Source organism: Curcuma longa, chromosome 21, assembly GCF_044706935.1.
Source record: "Curcuma longa cultivar G26 ecotype Majalengka, Jawa Barat chromosome 21, ITB_CL_G26_1.1, whole genome shotgun sequence".
NCBI lineage: Eukaryota > Viridiplantae > Streptophyta > Magnoliopsida > Zingiberales > Zingiberaceae > Curcuma > Curcuma longa.
The window spans coordinates 3,051,350-3,075,275 of NC_133881.1; the positions used below are offsets into that span (position 1 = coordinate 3,051,350).

The 23,926-nt window shown below is 41.2% G+C and overlaps 5 protein-coding genes across 5 annotated transcripts; 2 read left to right on the top strand and 3 right to left on the bottom strand.

Moving 5' to 3' along the window:
* The first annotated feature begins 2,763 nt into the window (after positions 1 to 2,763).
* On the top strand, positions 2,764 to 4,626 carry LOC141814175 (uncharacterized). Its single transcript, XM_074702126.1, has 8 exons — positions 2,764 to 2,993; positions 3,220 to 3,594; positions 3,694 to 3,736; positions 3,812 to 3,934; positions 4,011 to 4,070; positions 4,156 to 4,221; positions 4,312 to 4,350; positions 4,456 to 4,626. Exons 1-8 carry the CDS (start codon positions 2,764 to 2,766, stop codon positions 4,624 to 4,626), a joined length of 1,107 nt encoding a protein of 368 aa, XP_074558227.1.
* Positions 4,627 to 9,534: 4,908 nt separating this feature from the next.
* On the top strand, positions 9,535 to 11,474 carry LOC141815648 (organic cation/carnitine transporter 1). Its single transcript, XM_074703603.1, has 2 exons — positions 9,535 to 10,207; positions 10,285 to 11,474. Exons 1-2 carry the CDS (start codon positions 9,778 to 9,780, stop codon positions 11,454 to 11,456), a joined length of 1,602 nt encoding a protein of 533 aa, XP_074559704.1. The 5' UTR covers positions 9,535 to 9,777; the 3' UTR covers positions 11,457 to 11,474.
* A 1,153-nt stretch (positions 11,475 to 12,627) lies between these two features.
* On the bottom strand, positions 12,628 to 13,779 carry LOC141815280 (protein SLOW GREEN 1, chloroplastic). Its single transcript, XM_074703204.1, has one exon. It carries the CDS (start codon positions 13,735 to 13,737, stop codon positions 12,790 to 12,792), a length of 948 nt encoding a protein of 315 aa, XP_074559305.1. The 5' UTR covers positions 13,738 to 13,779; the 3' UTR covers positions 12,628 to 12,789.
* A 1,325-nt stretch (positions 13,780 to 15,104) lies between these two features.
* On the bottom strand, positions 15,105 to 18,954 carry LOC141815353 (uncharacterized). Its single transcript, XM_074703296.1, has 6 exons — positions 18,910 to 18,954; positions 18,520 to 18,646; positions 17,885 to 18,430; positions 16,335 to 16,824; positions 16,114 to 16,195; positions 15,105 to 15,480 (listed from the first exon to the last, which is right to left on the bottom strand). Exons 1-6 carry the CDS (start codon positions 18,952 to 18,954, stop codon positions 15,277 to 15,279), a joined length of 1,494 nt encoding a protein of 497 aa, XP_074559397.1. The 3' UTR covers positions 15,105 to 15,276.
* A 1,064-nt stretch (positions 18,955 to 20,018) lies between these two features.
* Positions 20,019 to 23,626, bottom strand: LOC141815582 (phytosulfokine receptor 1-like). Its single transcript, XM_074703535.1, has 2 exons — positions 23,503 to 23,626; positions 20,019 to 23,426 (listed from the first exon to the last, which is right to left on the bottom strand). Exon 2 carries the CDS (start codon positions 23,323 to 23,325, stop codon positions 20,188 to 20,190), a length of 3,138 nt encoding a protein of 1,045 aa, XP_074559636.1. The 5' UTR covers positions 23,326 to 23,426; positions 23,503 to 23,626; the 3' UTR covers positions 20,019 to 20,187.
* Positions 23,627 to 23,926: the final 300 nt, after the last annotated feature.

The window sequence follows — 23,926 nt, forward strand, 5'->3', positions numbered from 1 at the left end:
TAGGCTCTCCTTTCACGAAGACTAGTGTGATGAGTATTTTAGGCGTCCACATAATATGTTTTCAAATATTTATAGCCTAGTAAGTAAACTTTGATTCATTATGTCTTGCTAAAACTACACTAGAATGTGTTATACAATTGATAGTAAAAAGTGAAATTGTCACTTTCATGGAGGACAATCTCACATTTTCTGAAAGAGAGTAAACTACGGAGACTTTGCCTAGCAACAATGACAACACTTGCAGATGTGATGTGTCATATGTTCCGGCTAAATACTGGGATGGTCAAGCCACCAGTCAATAAACGATCCGACGTGTGCGGCTTCCTAGCGAAGCTCGAGGGAGAGAATGATGAGAACTTGAAATACACTTCATGCAGGAGGTGAGAATGGTGCCGGGAAGACCCGACAGACTACTCCGACGCTCAAGTCAGTATTCCGTGAAAAGAAAAATGAAAATATAGAAGAAGAAGAAAAGAAGAGTTTAGAAAATCAAACCAGCCAGTGGAGAAGAAGAAGAGCTCCCTCTTGGAAGAAGAGGTGAGAATTTGAAATGACCAGCCCTTGGAGAAGAAGGAGAGCTCCTTCTTGGAAGAAGAGGAAGAAGAAGGTGAATCCCCTTTTTGCTAGAGCTCTCTCATTATATAAGTGTAGAAAGAGATCATCTCTGACACATGTCTTTTCCTCTTGCTTCTTTTTGACATTATGTGTAGGAAAAAGGAGTTCAAGGACATCTTCTATTACAACCATGGGCGGAGCCACAGGGGGGGCGCCTGGGGGCGGTCGCCCCCCCCCCCCTGCCCCCCTGTTTGCATGTGTACAGAGCATAACATTAATGAAATTTTAAATATTTTTTTCTTGAAATTAATCGTGTGAGTAGGACTAAGAATTAATTAACAATGAGATTTAAGATTTAAAGGAAGACTTTTTGATTGGGTAGAGAATAGTAAATTTTTATATATTTAATATGACATATCGAAAATTATAAAAAAAAAAAATCATTTAGAGCTCTAATAACACAAGGTCCTTTTGAATTAAAAATCTCAAACCTAAAGCTCATAACAGTGCGTGTTTTTTTATTCAATTTTTTTTGTTTCACAAATCTCTCTAAAAATTTTACATTGGAGATGTCCTTTAAGCCAAAAAAAAAAGACATATTATATTATTATATTAATCAAAGTATGATCTGTAATCCACCGGATAAACATTGGAGTTAAAGTCTTAACTCTTAATCAAGTTTTATAATCTAAAATTAATTGTAATATAATTGACAACAGTTCTAATTTTATTGGTTCCATTTCTATGGTGCATGTGCGACTCCACTTGCATCCATTTAATTGAAAAAAATTAAATTAAAAGCTCCCCACATTTCCGTATGTTCCATCTCATTTGACGGCTCCACCTCATGGGTACCTCACAATTACATGGCATGAGAAATGAGAATGAAGACAAAAGAATCACAAATTTTATTTTATTTTATTTTTCATGGCTTCAACATTTTTATCGTTTGTGGGCCTTCTATTTATTCATTTTTTCTGATTATTTTTATTTTCCTTAGTGTTATTTAGTAATGTGGCATGAAACAAATAAAAAATAAAATCGTTAAAGGAAAAAAAAGGAAATTGAAAGAAAAAGGGCTGGGAAAAAGATTAGAAGCAAAAGAGGGGCTCTAGAACCGTCCATCTCAAGTGCTGACGTACGGATCATGAAGTTTGACGTGGTGATGGTGGCTAGCGCAAGTATTGAGAAGGATATTGCTCGTAGTTTTGAGGTCAATTCTGTCATAGATGAATTTAAGTCTATGAAAAAGCGAAAAACACAGCTTAGATTGCGTTGAATGTAACTTATTTTTTAGTTAATTTAAAATTTATTTTATTAGTGTGACAATACGATGTTAAAAAATGGCCCCCCCTCGGTAAAAATCCTGGCTCCGCCCCTGATTACAACTTTATAAAGGCTCTTTATGCAGCCATGTGTCTTGCGAACATGCGCAGCTTATTGAATCTATAAAAGATAAATATTGACATTATTCCATTTGACTAGCATTGCCAAATCAGCCCTAGGCTTGACTCCCACTTGACTCTTGACTTTTACATTAGAGAAAGAGCCACATCACAAGAAGCATATTGAGTTGGCAAAGATTGATCAAAATATAATATTCATCTCAAAATGATTACGAGAAAGATATCCTTGTAAAATATATATATATATATATATATATATATATATATATATATATATATATATATATATGAGAAATATATGTAACATTACATTTTAGTAAAAGATAGAATCTGTCATCTCAATGGATATACATAACATTACAACTTCAACTTTGAAGCCATGTGAAGCCATCGTAACAAAGAAAAGGAAAATAAAAAAGTAATTTTTAGAAGTCCACGCACCTCGTTGGACAACAAAAACACTCCCTCTTATTTCTTTCCTTTCCTTCCGTTGAGCTCCAATCATGGCCATAAAGAAGAAAGATGCTCTTACACTGTTTGGCAAAATGCCTTCCATTTCTCTATTGTTGGCCTACCATCCTTCACTGGCCCCTCCTACTCTTCCCTTCCTGCAACAATAATGCCACACAAACGTAGTGGAAAGAACACGAGGATAGGCATGCTTCTTTGTCCTTCCTTTTCATTCATAATTCAAATTTATAAATGTCAATGCATTGCCTGATGTCACGCCAATGCCTGTATGTTTTCCTTTATATGGCCTCTTAGTTCCTACCGTAAGAGGTAAAGAGAATGCATTCATGTCATGGCAGGAGAAGGCGCCTCATCCAGCAGCTGGTGGGAGATCCCTTCCACCTCTGTTTCCAGTTGCGACTCCATCAACCAATGGCCGCCTCTGAACCGCCGATACGATTCACCTTATGACGTTGATCCTGCCTCTTGCTTCACCAATCTGCATGGCCTCAGCATGAGTTCTTCGTCGGCTAATATCTCCGGCGAGCCAGCGGAGAGCCAACTCTGGAACCAAGCCTTGTTGTAAGTATAATTATATGTAGATTTATAGTAGGCAAAGATATGGATAGTAGTTGGTGCTTATTAGGAGATGCTTCTCAAATGATGAGTGTCTTTTTCTTCATAATTAGCAGGACTCGACTTTAGTTGATCAATAGGACTAGAATCATTTGAATTTTAATCTGCCTTGATGCGAGTTGACTTGTGAGGTCATATACATATATATATATATCTGTATTTGAACTTTCAGGAACGTCGGAAGTGGTAGAGACATGCCAAACCACCACCGTGACCAGGGCAAAAGCTTCCTGCAACCATCGAACTTCAAAAGCCTAACAACAGACCCGATCTTCGGCCATGCTAGCGACTACCTGGACAATCCACTGTCACTAAGCAGCCTGGAGAAGTTGAGCAGAATCCAGTTTGAGAGATTGAGCAGTGACAGATCGGACATGGCTATCAACTGGTCTTTGGCACCTCCAAACCCTCATCTGGACCGCCCTCTTTCATCTTCAGTATCAAGCCTTCCTGTCACTCCTCTGCTGGCTGATCAGTATTCTCAACTGAAGCCTGCTGATGTTAAGCTTGACAGATTACATTCGAGTTATTTGCCATGCAATTACGATGGCATTAGCATTGAAGGGGAGACAAATGATCAGAAACTGTGTTCGAATGAGTTGCTTTGGACTGGCACAAGAAGTCTGTCAGACAGTCTTTCTTTCTCTGGTTGTTTGAACAAGCCATCACTCGAAGGCTCGGCATCATCTGTAAGTCTGACGATTACTTAATTTAGTTTTTTTAAGAAATTAAAAACTTGTTTGTTTTTTTCCTAAAACTTGAAGAATAGAGGAAACGGGAGAACGTTTACTGCAACAAGTGAAGGGAAAGGGAAAAGGTCCGATGACAGTTCAGAGACACTGCTGAAGAAATCCAAGAACGAGAACTCAATGACTTCATTAATCAAGGCACAATAGTTTTGCCATTAATACAGAGAAAGGAAGGGTTTTATTCAATTATTTAAATGCATTTATATTGTCGCAGGCACCAAAGTTGACAGATAAGATCACTGCACTGCAACAGCTTGTGTCTCCTTTCGGCAAGGTAATTGCAATAACTGTGAGCAATCTTTGTTCATATGATGGTTAAGAACACAAGAAACATAAACCAGTCTCATGCTCGATGACAGACCGACACTGCATCAGTGCTCTTCGAGACATATAATTGTATCAAAATTCTGCATGAGCAAGTACAGGTAAATAACTTTTCTTCCTTGAATAACCATTTCCTACAGATAAATGAATTGTTCTCAAGTAACTGATGAGTTCTTGATGTCTTCATGCAGTTGCTTAGTGATCCATTCATGAAGTCAACTGGTGGCAAGGTACTAACTAATATCTGTTAGTCGATTACTACAGTGTTGATGCAGAGTAAAATATATTTATCATTCAGCAGCGAAATCATTCCTTGTAGCTACTGTATTATTCAGAATCACAGGGATCGGGGAGAGATGGAGAGGAAGGGGATGGCAGAGACAAATCTTGATTTGAGAAGTAAAGGGCTCTGCTTGATTCCTGTTTCTTACATTCCTGAAGAACACAAAGAAAATGGTGGGTTAGATTACTGGATGCCAACTTATAGAACTTGTTTGTACAGATGATCCATCTCTGAAGCTTTCTCCTCGTGGTATCATGTGTGTGGCAAGAACAAAATTCTTCCATTTTCGAATCATTTTTCTCAAATATGCATTCTTTTTCTCCTTATGATGACAACTGTAGAAGGTCAATCTTTAAAATTTCAGGATTTAAGTGAAAAGTTAAATTCTCAAATACCATGTTGAAAAATAAAAATTAAACATTTATACAAGTTTTAGGAGCAAAGTGTAATTTTCTATTTTCGGAAAATAAAATCTAACTGGAATCCACAGCGAAGCAGTTGACTTTGGTTCTTCCAATTGTCTTCCTCGAATTCTATCGACGATTTCGGAAGCAAGAACTCCTCCGGCTGGATTTGATTCCTGAATCCTCTCCGTTCGCCGTCTCCTTCCATGCCAACGTTCGATAACAACGGCATCAACGCCAATCCATTTACAACCTGCATCTCCAATTCCCCTTTTCTGTGCCGTAATCTTCCATCGGAAAGCCGATTCTCCGTCAACCCTCGTTCTTGCTGGCCGACATGAGCGTTGGGAACTCCAGCCTCGCTCGTCAATTCGTCATGGGTCAGTTCCTCGAATTCCATCCCAAGATGACCTTGCTTTGTTCCCTTTTTTACCATAAAAATGATGTGGTGTTTGAACTGTTTGGAGTTGAAACCTGGGATCGCGACGCTTATGCGGAGCATTTAAGTGCATTAAACAGGATTCCCCATAGTGACTAGGCCGGAGTTTGGTGCTATTTCTAGCAATTCTTTTTAAGTTCGACTAGTCGATTTTGTCAGTTTGTCTCCTTTGAAGAATGTACCGTCCGAGGTTAGCTGTCGGGTGCAGAACAAAAGTAACTTGCATGTGGCAATGAATGTGCTTGTTTTATTGTTTCATCAATCAAGTTTCAGCTTTCAGCATGTTAACATATGAGTCCTTGGGGTTCTGAAGTTAAAAGCAGTTAAAAGTTATTACATTTGTTTCTCTTTCACAAATTTCACTTTCATTTCTTGTGATTTTCCTCTAAACTTCCATTTCATCATTTTAGGGATTTCTGTAAGTTGAAGACTAGTTGTTCGACTGACACAACTCAAAGCTATTGAAATGATCCTTTTGTACAATAGAGTACTCTGTTGAACTTGTGTTGTAGTAGTTACAAGTTATGACATTGAGAAACTGTACAACGGAATTGCTTGGATCAAAGAATGCATCTTTTCCGTTGCAAAGCCTTTTTTATGTGAGCATTCCGTTATAGTCAAGCCAAGTTCTACCTTCTCAACCACTAATCTGGATTTGATTGCACACTGTTATAGAACAACATCCCTTAAGTTGTTGCTATGAACTATAACTGTTTGTTTCCTTATCACAATTGAATTTGACTTAACACTATCATATGAATAGAATTTCTTGTTTAGTCTTGAGAACTCTAGACTTCTATGAAATAACTCATCATTTAGCTACAATACCTATTAGTAATTCACTCCTTATCTATCTACATATCTAACATGTATAAAGCCAACTAAGAAGGCAGTATGATTTGTCTAGAATGGACTTCATATAGCTTCACTTTGTTGCGTTTGTTCTAGGACATCAGTTTACATATGGAAACTGGGATCTAACTCTGATTGAACTCATCACCTATTAGCTTTGTCTAACTTTATAAACATGTGCTGGAAATTCTATTTGTGAAAGTAGAATTTGAGAATATTTGCAAGGTTAAGGCCAATTATAGTACATGCTGTTATAACTTAAAATGAAAATCTTAATATTATGAAAGAACTTGTGCCTTAGGCTGCATTTAGCATAATCTAAAACTCCTGACAATCTCCGGTTATCTGTGGTTGACTCACACTTAATATTATGAACCATAGCTAAAATGTCAGATAAGTCAATTACCAATCATGACTCACGCTTGACCAAACACAAACATGTCAAAATTTCTGACATGAAATTGGTTTAACAAGAATATAAATAACACAAATAGATACATTCATAAAATAAGTTTATAGAAGGTTTACTGACTTTAAAGCACAGTTTAAGTACTATTCAACATCATTTTCATACATTAATATTGACACAAAGTGACAATACCTCTTTTTTTTCTCCCAAAAGATTGGGAGAGAAGAGTCAATCACTCATTCAATCAAGTGACAACACAATTAAGCATATGTGTTTTGTAAGTACTAATTTCGTTATATGTTACAAGATTTGATGTCAAAATATGTCATTACTGAATGGAAACTCATGAATCAATGTTATCTTCTGCGATTAGTGATGAGAAAGCAAACTCACATGAATTATCAATCAGGTCATATCCTTCCATTTGTCTATCTTTCAGCATTCCCTTTTGGCCATTTATATGGACTACAATTACCTCTGCAGTTATGTGGTATACCTTATTCCAATTGCAGGAAGCAAAATGATGATAATTGGGTCCATGGAGTTGCAGCAAGAACTATAGTCATGAATCAAGTTGACGATGAAAAAGGGTAACTATCGATTTGTACTGCTTCATTTTCCCTGTAACTCAACTCAAGTTGCTGAAACTTCAACTACCCATTCTAGGTCCTCAAAATATACATTGTCAAGTACTTTTGTAAAACTGCTGTAGAACATGATACAAGATATATTTAACACTAATTTGATTTCTAATGGAATCTTATGTTGGTTAGGTTGTTCAATAGACTCCACCCAATGAAGTGTCTTGGTTCAATTTCATTATCTACGTTTGTATGACAAGTTCCATTTCGCTAAGAATAACTCTTGGGAGGCTTGAGAAGGAAAGATTAAATAGCTTGATCAGCTGCCACTAACACTATTCCTTGTTTAGCAACTCTGCCACTATAAAAGTTCTTTTGCTCTATTTTTTTCATTGATACAGTATGTTAGCGATGCGTATCATATTCTATTTGTCTAAACTACGTTGCGTACTCGTGTTTCCTAGGAACAAGACAACTAATGAGCTCGGTATGTATAGATAGAGATGAGGACTTCCACCATCGTTAATTACTAATTCTTTGAGTTGTTTTATCAAGTAGACCATCTGATGCCTTCTTGACAGGGCAAGCACCAAGTCTCTAAGTGCTCTTCCTGTAAGCACGATTATATGGTTTTTTAATCGCACACCGAAGAATATTCCTTTGCACCTCATGAAAGAGTTTCTAACATTTCCAGTAATGCTTTATCATCCAGTTCATATCTGCTTGTAAAAGAAAATTTCAATCAGTTGGTATACTGTTTCAGTCTGTCCATAACCATTTAGAAAGATTTGAATCAATAGAAAAGAAATCTGGCTAGAGTGTTGTAATTTTGATCTGTGTATTCCTTATTGAGTATGAGAACTCTGAGATCCTTGAGCATATGTTCAGTTACATGTTTGAGTATGGTCGGCACTTGCAGAGTAAATAATTGATTTTAGTGGTCAAGGAGAAGTGAAGCACCGGAAAGAAAACTAATCTTTTCCACTGAATTTGGCCATTTCATTTCAGTTTGGTGATGCAAAGTTGAGGAACATGCATGTAATGGATCGTGAAAAGGATTCAACTTTGTTTGATAATTGAGTACCTGGTACAGAAAAATTATATAAATTTAATAGGACAGACTAATTGCTTTATCCACCATCGGCAACTTAGAACTGTTGGTTTTGAGATAGGATCAAGAGTGAGGAGTCTATCAATTCTTCTAAGTGTGCATAAGTTTGAATTTATTTGATAGACGAACTAAGAGAAAGGTCATCTATTATTAGGATTAGCCAGGCCAAGAATGTACATTTGGATTATAAAAAAAAAAAGAGTTTGAAGGAATTGGGATTGCCATAAAGTTAGAAAAAGGAAAATTTTGTTTTGAAGTTTCTCCTTTCCTTCTTCAAATGTCTCTTGGAGTTTTTTAAGTCATTAAAATACTCTATACAGAGTTCCTAAACTCATGCCACCTCACCTCCAAATTTTTAATTATTGGCATTAATCTTGTTTAAGGAAAAAAATAGCTACAAAAATCCTCGAATACTCATAATATGGGTGAAGGAACTCAAAAGATTTTGGTAACAATTTGTAGAGACTTTAATTTTATCAACTAAATTAGTTGGCAAAAAAGTATTTTCTTTGGAAATTGTTGTTGTTTTAAAAGAAACTATCATCTCTATTCATTCAAATAGAGATGATAATTTATATATATAATTAGACCTATTAGGTTTTTTTTTCTATTTGAACCATATGTTTTTCTCTAATTGAACTCTTTATCAAAATCTCTATCAAAATACTTTTGACAATTTACAAAAAGGGGTACTTAAGTTTCCACAATACCTAAAGACCGCATCATACTTTGAAAATAAAAGCATTTATTTTTTAAAATAGTCCTTTATCTAACATGCTTCATTGGACTCGCTAACTATTAGTCGATTATAAGCGACTTCAACTAAATAGATATGATTTTAATGTAGGTCATCATCAAACACCTTTGAATAAGCTTAAAGTGTAAATGAGCAATATTGTATCCTAGAACTATTTAATCAAGATTAATGCATTAAGATATATTTAGTTGATTGAAGTTTGATAAATTTCAAACGATGATGCTCCTTTAGAAGTTCTAAAAACTTAGATAGGACGCGATGATAAAAGGTAGGATGAATTCTTTAGATAAGGAGAGTTTCAATTTCACCCATGACATATTACATTTGGAGAATTTGAAAAAATTTACGACGTTAGACTATTTGTCAGAATAAAAAAAAACAAACTTGGATATAGTAAATTATCTAAATACTTATTGGATTAGAAAAGATATGAATTCTGGAGGGCCTGTAAAATGTTGCACTGAAACAAGCTGCTGCTCCACGTTTCAGAGTGACAATCCCGGTCCTTCCGCATCAGAAACAGCAAAGATTGTAACAGCCTCCACCTCCTCATGGCTTCATTGCCATTGCCAACCCGCGACGTCACTTCCCACCTCCGTGAAAAAGGGCCATCACATCTTTAATCTTTACTATAACAAAACGCAAGCACAAGAAGAACAAGACGCCAAAGCCGCCACGTGATCATGGATTCACGGTCATGGTGTTGGTGGACGACACTGTGAAGCGGAGGATCTTCCCTTCCCCTGCTTTCGAAGTCGTCAGCCTTTAAAAGCCCTCCCTCCTCCCCGAACCATCACCAGTTGCCTTGGCTTCTCCTCGCCATGGATGAGCTCCAAGAGTTGGTGGTTCAAACCGGAGCAGTAGCCCAGCCAGAAGCGGAGGCCAATGCGGAGCCGCCGAGGCTGGAGCTCACCGTGGAGGAGATCATCGAGGACCACGTCGGCTCCCTGGGCTTCGCGCAGCTTCTGCACGTTTTCTTCGTCTCCATCGCGTGGGTGTTCGACGCGCAGAGCACGCTCGTCACCATCTTCAGCGACGCCCAGCCAGCTTGGAGGTGCACGGCCTCGTCGTCGTCATCGCTGCCGGCGTGCTCCGCGACCTCGCCGGCGGGGATGTGCGGGCTCGACCGGGGGGACTGGGAGTGGGTCACCGGGAGCAAGAGCTCCATCATCGCCGAGTGGGATCTCGTCTGCGGCAAGAAATTTCAAGCTGGGATTCCCGCGTCCATGTTCTTCCTCGGTTCACTGCTCGGCAAGATCGTTGACTTTCCTGTTAAAGAAACAGAGATTCCTGTCTTTTGACTGAAATGGAGAGTTTTTCTTTTACAGGCTCGGCGGCGCATGGCCGGCTGGCGGACACCTACCTCGGCCGGAAGAATACGGTGTGGTTATCCTGCTTCCTCGCCTCCATCACGGCGTTCCTAACTGCGCTCTCTCCGAACATCTGGGTCTACACCTTCTTCCGCTTCACCAACGGCTTCGCCCGCTCCGGCGTCGGCATCTGCTGCCTCGTCCTCGCCACCGAAGCCGTCGGCAGGAGATGGCGTGGCCAGGTCGGTCAGTACGGCTTCTTCTTCTTCACCGTCGGCTTCCTCTCCCTCCCGTTCATGGCTTACCCGGCGCGACACTCCTGGCGTGCCATCTACAAGATCATGTCCCTCCCCCCTCTCGCTTACTCCCTCCTCGTCCTCCCCTTCATCGCCGAGTCCCCTCGGTGGCTCGCCGTCATGGGCCGCACTCAGGACTCGCTCCGCGTCCTCGAGAAGTTCGCCAAGCTCAACGGTCGAAAACTACCGCCAAATGTGTTCGTCTCCGTTCCCACCACCGCCAGCAGCACGGCGAAAACAGAGAGCTTGTGGTCGACAAAATGGGCGACGAAGAGAGTGCTCGTTCTCATGGCCGCCGGCTTCGGCGTCGGTTTCGTCTACTACGGCGTCCAGCTCAATGTCGAGAACCTCAACTTCAACCTCTACTTCACTGTCGGCGTCAACGCGCTGATGGAGATCCCCGCCATCTTCCTCGGCAGCATCTTTCTCACTTTCGCCAGCCGCCGCCTCCTCTTCTCGTCCTCCTCCTACGTCACCGGCGCCGCCTGCTTCCTCTGCATCCTCTTCGGCAATAAGACCAAGTCAAGAGGCAGCTTAGCGCAACTGATCATCGAGGCCATCGGCTTCATGGCCTCCTCCATGGCCTTCGACATCCTTTACGTCTACTGCGTCGAGCTGTTTCCCACCAACGTAAGGAACTTCGCCGTCTCGATGCTCCGGCAGGCGCTGATGCTAGGCGCGGCCATCGCGCCGCACTTGGTGGTGCTGGGCCGGCTGAGCCCGGCTATCTCTTTCGTCATTTTCGGAGGTCTCTCCGTGTTTAGTGGCCTCGCGACCATTTGGCTGCCGGAGACCCGGAACGCTCCTCTCTGCGAGACATTGGAGCAGCAGGAGAAGCTGGAGAAGACGCTGAACTCTGCTCCGGTCTCGGAAACGGAAGTAGCGGCAGCTTAGTAGCAGATGAAGTGCTCAAAATGGCGTCCTAAGCTCACTTGTACAAAGCCCTCTGCAAGATTTAACTTTTCCAAACCTGTTTCAAACAAACGATCACACTATTCAAGAAAGGAACACATTCTAATCACAAACGATCACACTATCTCACGAAAGGAACGCTTCAGTAATTTGACGCTAATCACAGAAAAACGAATTGGACGATATTCAAACTTATTATTTGATATGATAATCAAATCGAATGAACTAAATTTTTAAAATAATTATTTAAATTTTGTTTGACTTTTTTTTTTTATTTTTTAAATATTAACTTCTTGCATGATTTATGTACAATTCCAATTTTTCAAAAGTAGTGTAATAAATATAATCGGCATAACCAATTAACTCGTTGATGCCAATTTTTAATCAATTTTAAAATTGATCGATTTAACAAACAATTCGACTAATTAATTGGTTCGATATCGAATTCAGTTTTTATAAATATGTAAAAAAGAAATGCAACTCAAATATGATGACAATAAACAAAAATCATTCATTAAATAATTTATAATAAAAATATTCATTTCCTTTTTAAAAAAAATAATCCTAGACGTACAAATAATTTTTTATTTTATAAAGACGAAAAAACTAAATAAATGGAAAGAGGTCACAATTAGCGTCGTAATTAGAAAGTAATCAAAACTATGATGTTTGATGCCCATGATTTGACATGAACAGGAATGATAATCCATGTTTAAATTATTGAGGTGTCTCTAATTAGGTGATCGATCATTTTGGAACAGAATAATCCCATTTCAACTGAAATTAAAAGAGTTATTCCCAAACTCAAATAGAGAAGGCAACAGATGCTAAGAACATGATCAAATAGATATACCTATTTGACTTCTAGTTTATTTAAGAACAGTTAATCTAATTCTGGTAAAATCATTCTCCAAACCAAACATGATATGAAATGCACATCCATATTCACAGATGATAAAAACTACTAGCATGCAAAAAAATCATGTAGGACTTGAAAGTTGAGAGAGCAATTGGTTCACTCCCAGTACCAAATCATCAAATCAAATTCTCTCTGCACTTATGCTTTCAATGATTAGCTCGAACACTATATGAATGCTAAAAGGAAGAACCACAACTGAAGAGAATAGAGGAATCATTTCACTGCAAGATATGCTTGTTTGAATCAAATATCATAGCTTTTGCTTTCAATATATGCTTGTTTGATAGTCAATGCAAGATCAATGAAAGTTACAACAACATTGAAGAATTAGCTCTTCAAGCAAGAGAGGCTTACCTCTCGTTTATTATTACTGGCCTCAGTTCTGCTTCTTAGACTCTAAGCGTCTGCGGTGCCAAATAGCTTCTCCCTTGACAATGGTGTCTGCAAGTATCCATCCACCTCGAACTTTCGAGGTGAAAGTTCATGGTACTTGGAGAACTTCTCCCTCGCCTCCTTGTTCCGGTCCAACAAGCTATAGATAACTCCTTGGCAGAAGTAAGGCCTGTAGTCCATAGGATCCTCCCTCGCCAACTCCTCGTAGCTCAACAATGCCTCTTCCACATTCTTCTGCAAGAACTGTATCTGGGCCATAATCAGCCTCACGTCCCTTGCTGCCTTCTCCTTCTGCTCATCCTCCGCGATATCCAGAGCCTGCTGCAGCCGCCTGATCACTGCTTCACCTTCACCGCGCCGGTCCATGAGGACAGCGTTCTCGAAGAGAGCCTCAAAGGAGAGAGGGTCCGCGGCGAGGATCTCCTCGTAGAGGCGGTGGGACTCCTCGACCTCGCCCATCTCATTGAGAAGCCGCGCGGCCAGGAACTTCCATTCCGCTTCATCCGGCTGGGCGGCGATGAGCCGGCGGAGAATAGCAAGGGCATCGGAGTCGAGCCCGGCTTCGAGCTTTTCAAACAGGAGAGACCGTAGGGCATCTACGACCTCGGAGTTCGAGTCGAGGAGGTGGGACAGAACGGAGGGGTCAGATTCAGCGTCGGCGACCTCCACGGCCGGCGGGGGAGAAAGCACCGACGGATCTGCGCGGGCGAGGGAAGGCCGGAAGGCGGAGGAGGCAAGGGCAGCGAGGACAACGGCGCCTGAGGCGGCGGCGCGGAAGGATCTAGAGAGCGAGGCAAAGGGTTCCGACTCGGAAGGCGAAGCCTTCGCGACGATGACCCTCGAAAGCCTAAAACCGGAGACGGAGATGGATTTTGAGGCGGGTAAGGCAGGCTTCAGAGAGCAACCGAGGGGAGAAAGGAGAGCTCGGCCTCCATGGACGATGGCTTCCATCGCAAATCGAAGTTAGGGCTTTGAATGGGCGCTGAGGGGGTTTGGTGGTTTTATTAATGGGTAAGTAGAAGCAGAGAAGAAAGAAAAAATTTTGTTGACCAAAATGAGCCTAAGATTACGCGTAGGTTTGATATAATAAATCAAAAATTTTAATTTTTGTTTTATAATTCAGTGTGCCAACCAATACATCATGGATGATTCAAACACCGATTCAAGGATTACTGATATGTTTGCTCCTAAGATGGGGTTGTAGAGAGAGAAGAAGAAACATGCAGAAATATTTAAAAAGAGGATTAGAATGGCGCCGGTGGAGGATCAAAAATATTTAGCAAATCACTCCAATGCTCAAGTTAGAATTCGGCGCGAGAAAGTAGTTTAATGGCTTGGAAAAATTAGAGTTGATGTGTGCGTACCTGTGTTCATGGTATGTGCCACCTTTTTATAGTAGTAGATGTTAGACTTATTTTTAAGAAACATTCCAATATACTTGTTCTTATTTAGAAAGATCCCTTCAATTTTCATAAGTTTGGTGAATATGTTCCTATATTTCCGAAAGAGATAGTCCTGTGATCTCTGAATTATACGGGAACATTATCTTCCTTATGATAAGGTTAAGATAAGAATTTCACACGAACACCGGGGCTCATGGTATGAGGTTAGCACGTGATGCAGGAAACATATCGAGACCAAGGCAAGAGGTCGACACGCGGTGCAGGAAGCATGTTGAGACTTGAGCAGGAGGTCGACACACGATGTAGGAAGCATGTCGAGATCGGAGTAGGAGGTCGACACATGATGCAGGAAGCATATTGAGACCGGAATAGGAGATCGGCACATGATGCAGGCAACATGTCGAAATCTGAATAGGAGGTTAGCACACGATGCAGGAAGCCTACCTAGACCGAAGTAGGAGGTCGACACATGATGCAGATAACATGCTGAGACCAAAGCAGGATGTTGGCACATGATGCAGGAAATATATCGAAACTTGAGCAGGAGGTCAACACACGATGCAGGAAGTACGTCGAGACCGAAACATGAGGTCAGCACATGATGCAGACAATATGTTGAGACCGGAATAGGAGGCCGACATATGATACAGAAAACATACCGAGACCGAAGTAGGAAATCAAACTTAGATTCATCAATTAATCTCAAAAGTTAATATATATTTCTCTAAACCTCCTCTCCAAATGTTGTCCACGTAATCACTAAAAAAATTCCATCGAATCATTCAGATATTAAATTCTACTATCCGATCAATTTTGAAGATTATCGTGATTTGATTCTATAGAAATTTTACATCGATCATCGATACAGGTACATCAAAAAGTGCTCTGGAAGATTGGCTTCAGGCAAAGGGGGTCATTCTCATTCAGGATTCCATTTTGCATAACAACGAAAACTATGAGAATTTACACTGAGAACCCAGAGCAAAGGAAAAGCAACCCATTTGAAAAACATTATCGAATTAACAAAGACACCAGAATCGTCTTCCTCAAGGCGACTGCGGTTTGAATCTTCGATCCAAACAATGCACTAAAAGCACCAACTCCAGCAAGAAAATCTGGAAGGAATCCGACCAGTTCTTCGAATGCAATCCGCTTGCCGAGCAGTTTTTGCAGCTTGTCGATTTATCTTTGCTTCTGCTGCAATTCGCTTTTCTTCAGCTTTGTTTCTCACAGCTGCAAGCTGGTTCATTAATTGCTCGTGCGAGGATGCCTTCGTTCTTTCTACCTTAACCTGCAACAAACAAAGGGAGCATCAAATGACCAAAGTAAAAGAAAAAGTCATGCACTTGAAGATCATTGACACTTGAGCATCAAAGTTGAACTTGTATGGGTAATTCCCAACTTCAATCTCTTTTGGAAGGTCAAAAGACTGAGATAATGTCACTATGGACCTGTTTTAAAACTAAACCTTCATAAAAGCAAATACAATCTACTGATTGTGCGAGTGTAATAGACTTTGTGATTCATCTTATCAATACTTTTGTTCATCACGCTTGCTTCGGTATCTTGTGACTTGTATTCGTTACAGATAGTGTGCGATACATATTCATATGCAAAAGTATAGTAAAACTATTATACTAATGAACTGGCAAAATGCTGGTTGAGAAAAATCAAGACCAGTTTTAGTAATGCGATGGCTTGCAATAATTTTTGACAAAAAGAACACAATGCATGATCTAGCAATAGATAGCATCCTCATACACCGAGGTAACTGAAAATCCTAATAGAACATTCTTTTTCCAAAGAAGTATCTTGTTCTCATCAAATATCCAACAGAAAGGATCTCTGGGGGTTGATTGAATGAAATATAACAAACTAACTACGATCGAAACAGACACTATTCTGTAGAAACCATATGGGATACCTCAATCTTCCTCATTTCAGCTTCTATTGTTGCTTGCTGATGATTTTCCCATGCTATGATTTTGATCTCTTCTTGTTTAAACCTGCGGAGACAATTTTATATGGAGCATTATGAAAGTAGCTTTATTAAATACTAAATGTACCAAAACTCAACTAATTTGTTTAGCAATTAAGGAAGAGAAAAACTAAGAAACAACATGAAATTTACAGTTGCAATAGTACCTAGCAAGATACTTGGCCTTTTCTGCTTCCTCCCATGCCGCTGCACGAGCTTCAATGATACTTTTAGCCGAATGGTCCTTTGAAACCATATTAGTTGAAGTAGATGCATAAAATTCCTTTTCTTCCATGCTGGCCCATGCGGCTATGTTTGTCTTACCCAATTGCTGGCCTAGCACCATTATCTCCCTCCTAGTTTTCCTTTGCTGTTCCTTTTCAGACAATTCCTTAATGCGCAAATCCTCATGAGGACCTGCATGTGTCTGAGTTGAACCTGGAGCTGATCTTTGCGGCGTTGATGACTGGGATAAAGGTGGGCTACTGAGCGGTGAAGTTACTCCAATAGGGGTTCCTGTTCGAGAAGGCTCTTGACTTGCAATAGGAGTCATTTCAGTACCTGTATCTCTCATGGATACGGCCCTGATAGTAGGCACTGGTGTCATAAAAGTCGTAACACTTTGAGTAGATGATGAATCATGCCAACTACAATTGACTGCAAAAAGTTACAGATACAATAGTGTTCCAAGTGTTGCATAAACTGAATCAATGAAAAAAGAACACGGATAGATAAATGTGGTTTAGAAGAACATGCAATAACTTGTGCCAAAATCCATCCATTTCTGGAAAGCAGCACCTTCAACACAATGCTTAAATAGCATAGTTCAATACATCAGAGTAAACAATAATTGTGTTCTTTTTTAATTTCAAAGAAACAGTTAACGAATAAGCCTACAGCTTCATTCTTGAGCACAACAAAACACAATCTTGAAAAAGAGGGGAAAAAACTCTTTTCTGTACCCTTTTGTATTTAATTGCTTAGATTAGCATAAATGTGACAAGCATCAAAGGTCGATCAAGATGCATGCTGAGAAAGTGGGATTGACCCATTTGGTTCTAAATACCATCAATCATCAGTACGCAAGCATTGGTTCCATCAATACAGAGAAGATCAAGTTAATCAAATGACATATCTCTCCCCGTGAAACTCAGTTGCAGATGAACTTCCAAATCTTAGTGTAGTTGTTAATCAAATAACTAATCAACTGGAAGTTATCATCTTAAATATCACATTATAAATCTTGACAAGCAACCAGTATCCAAATATAGAATCTCATTTTAGGAGAAAAGCCATGCTGTTCCATCATTTCAAGAAGTTTGTCATGTATCATATCACCATGGAAATCCAAAGAGATGAACAACCTTGATGAAAGAAACAAAAGCACAAAACTGAAGCATCCAATGATCCAATTAGTTGTTTAACATCTAAGTTTTCAGTTATGAACCGATAGTTATCAAATTCTGCATTTTAGAGTATCTTTTTGAACTAGTTGACTCAGTTGTCAGATTATTTTCTCGTACAACAAGTTTGCAGATTGAGGTTTGGCTATGACTCTAGCACAACTTTACCATTGTCAAATTACTGATCGAGAATCCTGAACTAACAAGAAAATGAGGAGTGCAATTCAATCATAAGGAACAACATAGATATGATGAAGAACCAATCTCTTCGAGAAGAATACTTGACAAAATGATTCAGAGCAAATGAGCATTACCATCTGAATCCACCACTGGATTCTCGATAACAGTCGCCGGTTTCGCCTCTGAATCTGGAGTAGGATGAGTCTCACCCACCCAATTCACAATCTTCACTGCGCCGCCCGTTTCTTTCTTCTCTCGGCTTCCATCCATTTGCTTGGTGTCTGTTTCCTCCACCACATCCAGAATAGCCTTGGCCGCGGCCTGTCGACTCACGTACCCCGCCAAGCCTCCCTTCTTCACCTGACCTCCCCCACTGCCCTTGTTCCCTCCACGGTTCGACGTCGGGTTCGCAATCCACTTCTGTGCATCGTCCCACTTCGACGGCGCCAGCTTCGAGAAAAGTGGCACCATCGACGCCGTAGCCGTCGACCGGTGGTGCGGCGTCCGCTCTGCCTTCTGGAACTCGAATCCGGCGGACCCATTGTCCGATTCGTTGGAGTCCTCTTCTTGTGCCCTAATCCGGCCAGCGCCCATCGCCTGATCTCTCGATCTGAAGCCGCTCGCCACCTCCGTCGATGTGGAGCATTCTACATCCTTGCAACTATCCGCCGCGCTTGCCCCTGCAAGATTCCACCACACATCCCTTCATCAAAGAGCCAAAAAAAACACTTTTTTGATAGCAGAAAAACAAGAAAAAGCATATCTTTACTTCCGCTTTCAAGCTCCGAGGGATCCGATCTCAGCGAAGCCTTCGATTCGTGATCCTCCTCTTCCTTTCTCTTCATCTCAGCTCGAAGCAGCATTTCCCGCAACTTCTTGGGAGAGCATCCGCCACCCTTAAACCACAAACTACCAACTTTAACCCAAAAATCTGACTAAAATAGGTATTCATATTACTTTATGATAAATGCATCTCAGGTCTTTTAAGCTCGAATTGCAGCAGGTAAGGACGTCGAATCGGAGCGCAGAACTTGCAGGAGGACGAAAATATCTACGTCGAAATCGATGCAACCAGTGACCCATATCACAGCTTTTGTTTGCCAATCCCAGAACCAAGTCCTATAAGCTCAGAGGGGAGAGAAAAAGATGAGAGATTTACCCGAGCAGACAATGGCTTATGGTTGTAGATGCGTTCGTACTCCATGGATTCATAGACGGGGAGAGCAACCAAGGTGGGGAGGAGCAGTTGTGGGCACTACTGCCTGCTGGTTATGGAATGGACGAGATCACGTGAGTGAGGTGCAACTCCGTTATAAAGAACAGCAGCTGGAGTTGGAAGTTGTCGCCGCGGATGATGTAGTTGTAGTCTGTTGGATGAAACTTGAAACCTTCAAAGTTCGTAAGAATTGTTCTCTTCCTCCTCCTTGGAAAAGCTCATGGACCATGCATGCGTTGATAAAGCAAACGCTCTCTAAAAATTATTACCATATTTGAATCATCTCGCCTCAATCTCGCCTCAATCAATGTGATTTATCGATTTTCTTTTACTGACAGCGACCTGAATCTTTTCCCAATTAATGAATCTATAGATCTTAAAATAGCTGAGGCCCTGCATTGATCGATCATTAAGTACTAAATTTTCATAAAGGGGTAGAACTGGGTTGCAGCCTTTGATTGCATAATACGGCAATCTCATTGAGCTTCGCAGTCTCTTTTCTTCGTTTCCCCAAACCTGGCGACTGGCGCTCGGGAAGAGTTGACTGAAACAGAGAACCATACTTCCTGCGTGATGCATGCATGAGAATGACTGCATCCCTACGCCAGCACAATCCATACACTGCAGAAGGAAGTGCAGGCAGGCAGCTGGAGGACTGACGAGACCAGTCCCTACCAAGTTTTATAATCTTTTTTTGGGATTTGGAGATCAGGAATTTTCACAATAAAATAGTTTGAGAAATGGATCGTAGCCAATAATAATATTCCAACAATCTCCCCATGTTGAACAAATTATTTATGTTTAGATGCATGTTCCGATCGAATTGATTCTCTTTGTTTTCATGCATCAAACTAAGAGCATCTACAATTATGATCATAGAAGGTAGAAACAACCTTCCTTCCTGATCACGAGGGACAATTCTAGAGGAGCCTTGGAGTGAGGGTTTATCACGATCAAAAGTAATTAATCAATTCCTTTCTTGTAGTAATTTGAGGTTTGGTTTAGCTAATCTACATTAACCACACAAAATTTTGTATTTGTGTCATGTCCTCACTTAGTATCACAACACTGTAAAATTCAGTTGTGTACAATTCATCATTGTGAGCAGGAATTCACTCAATGTTATTAGAAATTAGATGATACAGATTTAAACTTCTTAACCCATTCCTGATCACAAAGAGGTGACAAAAAAAAAAAGATTTCTTATTTTCTGAGTTGTTGCTAATCTGAGCCAATGCTGTCGATCCATGCTACTAGCTGCTTTGACAGTGGCCTCATCTTCGGCGAATCACTCAGGCAAACACAAGCAATCTCAAGAACTTTCATCAGTTGGTAGAAGAGCAACTTATCATAAATCTGAGGATCGAACACTTCCACTTCCCTCTTTTCCTTCTTCATCTGAAGCACCCATGATACCAGCTCCCTCCCCCCTTTCGGTTTGCACATATTCACCGGCCGTTTACCGGTGAGTAGCTCCAGAAGCACCACACCAAAGCTGTACACATCCCCCTTGAAAGTAGCCACTGAGGACTGTCCATACTCTGGAGGAATGTATCCTAATGTGCCAACCAAGTCTGTGGTGACATGAGTGTCAGAGGGAAAGATCAGCCTGGCGAGGCCGAAGTCGGCCAGATGAGCCTCAAAGTTCTCATCAAGAAGGATGTTGCTGGACTTGATGTCGCGGTGCAAGATGTGTGGGTTGCAGGATTGGTGCAAGTAGGCCAGTCCCCTGGCTGCACCTTGTGCAATTTGAAGCCTTTTGTGCCAATCTAGTATCGTGCCACCATCAGGTTTTTCATGAAGCCAGTAGTCCAAGCTTCCATTTTGCATGTAAGAATAGATTAGGAGTCTGTCACTGCCAATCTTGCAGTATCCTTGAAGAAGAACAAGGTTTCGATGTTGAGCTCGTGAAAGTGTTTCAATCTCAGCCTGGAATTCCCTCTCCATTTGGAAGTAGTCACCCGAAAGGCGCTTAACGGCTACCTTTCTCTCATCCGGCAGGATTGCTTTGTAAACAAGGCCAAAGCCTCCACAGCCAATGATGTTGGACTGATCAAAATGGTTGGTGGATTTCAAGATGTCACCAATGCTCAACTCCCTGCTATTGTTCATGTTGTGAAACAGAAGCACCAGTCTGGATTCGGCTCCCTCCAAGTCCTCGTTCGAATTTGCATCATCTGGCACCTTTAAACCATCATCCTGTCGGCTGCAATGGTTCCTCGACACGAGAAAGTAAATGAAAGCAAGAAGAGTAGATGTTGCAACTCCAATTCCGGAGGCCATCCCTATGATCACACCTTTGCTTCTCCTCCTTTGGTCAGTCTGCCCCTCATGCTGTTCAGAATCACATAGTTTCAAGTGAAAGCCACAAAGACCTGGATTCCCCTCAAAATCCAAAGTTGAGAAAGTAGAAAACTGGCCTCCTACAGGGATCGGACCCGACAAGTCATTGTAGGCCACGCTGAAACTTGATAGAAAGTTGAGCTTGGTCAGTGAGGAAGGAATGCTTCCACTGAGAATGTTGTGTGACAAATCCAAAGACTCCAAACTAGACATGCCTGATAACTCATCTGGGATGTTCCCTGACAACCTGTTTTGCTTTAGATCAAGCACGAGAAGACTCTTGAGGTTCCCAAAACTTGGAGAAATCGGTCCGACAAGCATGTTCTGGCACAGAATTAGTGATGGTGGGAAGCTACTGACTTGATTATACTGCAGTCCCTTGCCACTAATGTTCTTCTTCACAAAGAAAGGGAAGTCCTCATCCGGGGGTCCAAACCGCCAGCTATTACCGGATATTAGGCTCTTCATCTTTGTCAAACTGATTGGAATTTCTCCACTCAGCGAGTTATTCGATAAATCCAGGTAGAAGAGGTGATCAAGACCCCCTATCCATGAAGGTATGCTCCCTTCCAAATGGTTCCATGACAAGTCAAGAACATTTAACTCTCTCAAATTGGATAACCAAGTTGGAATGGATCCCAAAAGGCCACAGTTTGCAATAGCCAGAAGTTGTATCTTCCCAAATCCTTGAATCCCATTGATCGGAATCCTCTCACTGCCATGGAAGTTCCTTGTAAGTACCAAACCAGTAAGGCTGTGGACTTCCTTCAGAATCAGCAATGCAGAAGATATGTTAGTTAAGCTGTTATTGGAAAGTGAAAGATAGGACAGTGATCTAAAGTTCCTGAAACTGCTTGGGACTTCACCGGTTAGGTTGTTTCTGCCTAGGTTCAATGTCCTCAACTCCACACACTGAGAAAGATTCTGAGGAATGGTACCAGTGAAGAAGTTGGACCCGAGGTTAAGTGAGCTAAGCTGATTCATTGCCGTGCAATTGAGACTGATCTCACCGGTGAGAAAATTGTTCTTCAAGTTGAGCAAAGCGAGTGGCGATAAGTTGGACAAAGAATAAGGCAAACTGCCACTGAAATTATTGGACTGAAGAGACAAATACTTGAGCTTTGTTAATCTAATGAACACGTTGGGAATCTTGCCAGATAAAGAATTAAAGGAAAGGTCCAAGAGCTCAAGGTTGGATAGGTTACCTAAGCTTGAGCTAAGCAAACCATGGAGCAAATTCTCCTGCAAATGCAAAGTCTTCAAAGATGACAACTTGAACAAATCATCCGGCAAAGTCCCCAACATTCCATTTGCATCCATGGAGAGCTCTTTGAGGAAAGCACAGTTGCCAAATCCCAGAGGGAATTCGCCAGATAATGAGTTTGCCGAGAACCGGAGGACTCGAATTCGGGCCGAGGAGTTGCAGATTTGGGTGTCAATACCCCCAGATAACTCATTAAAGCTGATGTCAAGAACCAGCAACCTTGTAGACCGATATAAAATTGGGTGTTTGCCGCTGAAAGCATTGTATGAAAGATTGAAGACTTCGATCGAGGGAAGGAATGAATCCGGAGGAATCGGCCCCGATAGCTTGTTCATGCTGAGATCTAGGTGCTTCAGTTTGGTGAGATTGAAGAGTCCAGATGGAACAGTGCCTTGAAGAGAGTTGAGGGAAAGGTTGAGGCTTGAGAGATGATCCAAATCTGCCAAGGAATCAGACAAGAAGCCTTTCAAGCTCCTATTTTGGAGATCCAAACCAACCACTCTTGCTCCAAGTACTCCGGAATTGTCACAAGAAACACCTTCCCATATGCAGCAATTGGAATCAGATGCATTGAAGCTCCAACCTGGAATCCCAGAATCCAGGCCTCGGAAGAAGCTTTCCAGGGCGATTAAATCTGCAGGGTCGCAGCTCTGGGAATTGCTGGGCGAAGCATCAGAGAAGAAGAAGAGCACCAGGAACCAAAAATTTAATTTTTGACTCAATACATAGACGAATTTGTCCCCCTTCTTCATAACCGCAGAGCGAGATAGGAGTCGCAGCAACTGGTAACGGTGGTTCTTTTATGGGAGCTCGAAACTTTGCCAAAAGATATCTTTTGGGATTCCCAAGAATTCTTCCATACAAGCAACAATGCTTTAGAACTTCAAAAGAAGAACCATACAAAAAATCAAGAGATTTCCTCTGCTCACCATGAGATTTGATGCTTAGATTGGTAAAGGCGGCAGCTTTCCGCGATGCCAACAATGCTTAGACTTCCGTTAGCTTCTGCGACAAGTTTCACCGCCAAGATCACGCTGCACCCCCCAATCGGGGAAGAACTGAGCAGGGATAAAGAGCTAGAGAGAGAGGTTGGGTTGGTTTTCTTTTGACTCCACTTTATTGCAGAAACCTTTGTCGCTCCTTATCTTATTCGTATTAAATTTAATTCGATCCTTGGACTTCTCCTTGAAGATATATTTGATATTATCGCAAAACTAATCGCTCTATTATTTCATAATTTTTGTGTGGGTGATGACTAATAAAACGAAGTGGAGCTGAGGCAGAAGGCGGCGTGGGTTTGGCAGGAGGAGGGGGAGGTGGAGGAGACAGCGACGGCGACCGGCGCTGGTAGGG

Coding starts and splice junctions, on each gene's coding strand:
- LOC141815280 (XM_074703204.1), bottom strand. CDS start 13,737: ATGGAAGCCATCGTCCATGGAGGCCGAGCTCTCCTTTCTCCCCTCGGT.
- LOC141814175 (XM_074702126.1), top strand. CDS start 2,764: ATGGCAGGAGAAGGCGCCTCATCCAGCAGCTGGTGGGAGATCCCTTCC. Junction 2,994..3,219: donor CTCTGGAACCAAGCCTTGTT/GTAAGTATAATT, acceptor TTGAACTTTCAG/GAACGTCGGAAGTGGTAGAG. Junction 3,737..3,811: donor TCGAAGGCTCGGCATCATCT/GTAAGTCTGACG, acceptor TAAAACTTGAAG/AATAGAGGAAACGGGAGAAC.
- LOC141815353 (XM_074703296.1), bottom strand. CDS start 18,954: ATGGAGTACGAACGCATCTACAACCATAAGCCATTGTCTGCTCGG. Junction 16,825..17,884: donor TCCAGTGGTGGATTCAGATG/GTAATGCTCATT, acceptor AACTTTTTGCAG/TCAATTGTAGTTGGCATGAT. Junction 15,481..16,113: donor CTGAAATGAGGAAGATTGAG/GTATCCCATATG, acceptor TGTTTGTTGCAG/GTTAAGGTAGAAAGAACGAA.
- LOC141815582 (XM_074703535.1), bottom strand. CDS start 23,325: ATGAAGAAGGGGGACAAATTCGTCTATGTATTGAGTCAAAAATTAAAT.
- LOC141815648 (XM_074703603.1), top strand. CDS start 9,778: ATGGATGAGCTCCAAGAGTTGGTGGTTCAAACCGGAGCAGTAGCCCAG. Junction 10,208..10,284: donor CTTCCTCGGTTCACTGCTCG/GCAAGATCGTTG, acceptor TTTCTTTTACAG/GCTCGGCGGCGCATGGCCGG.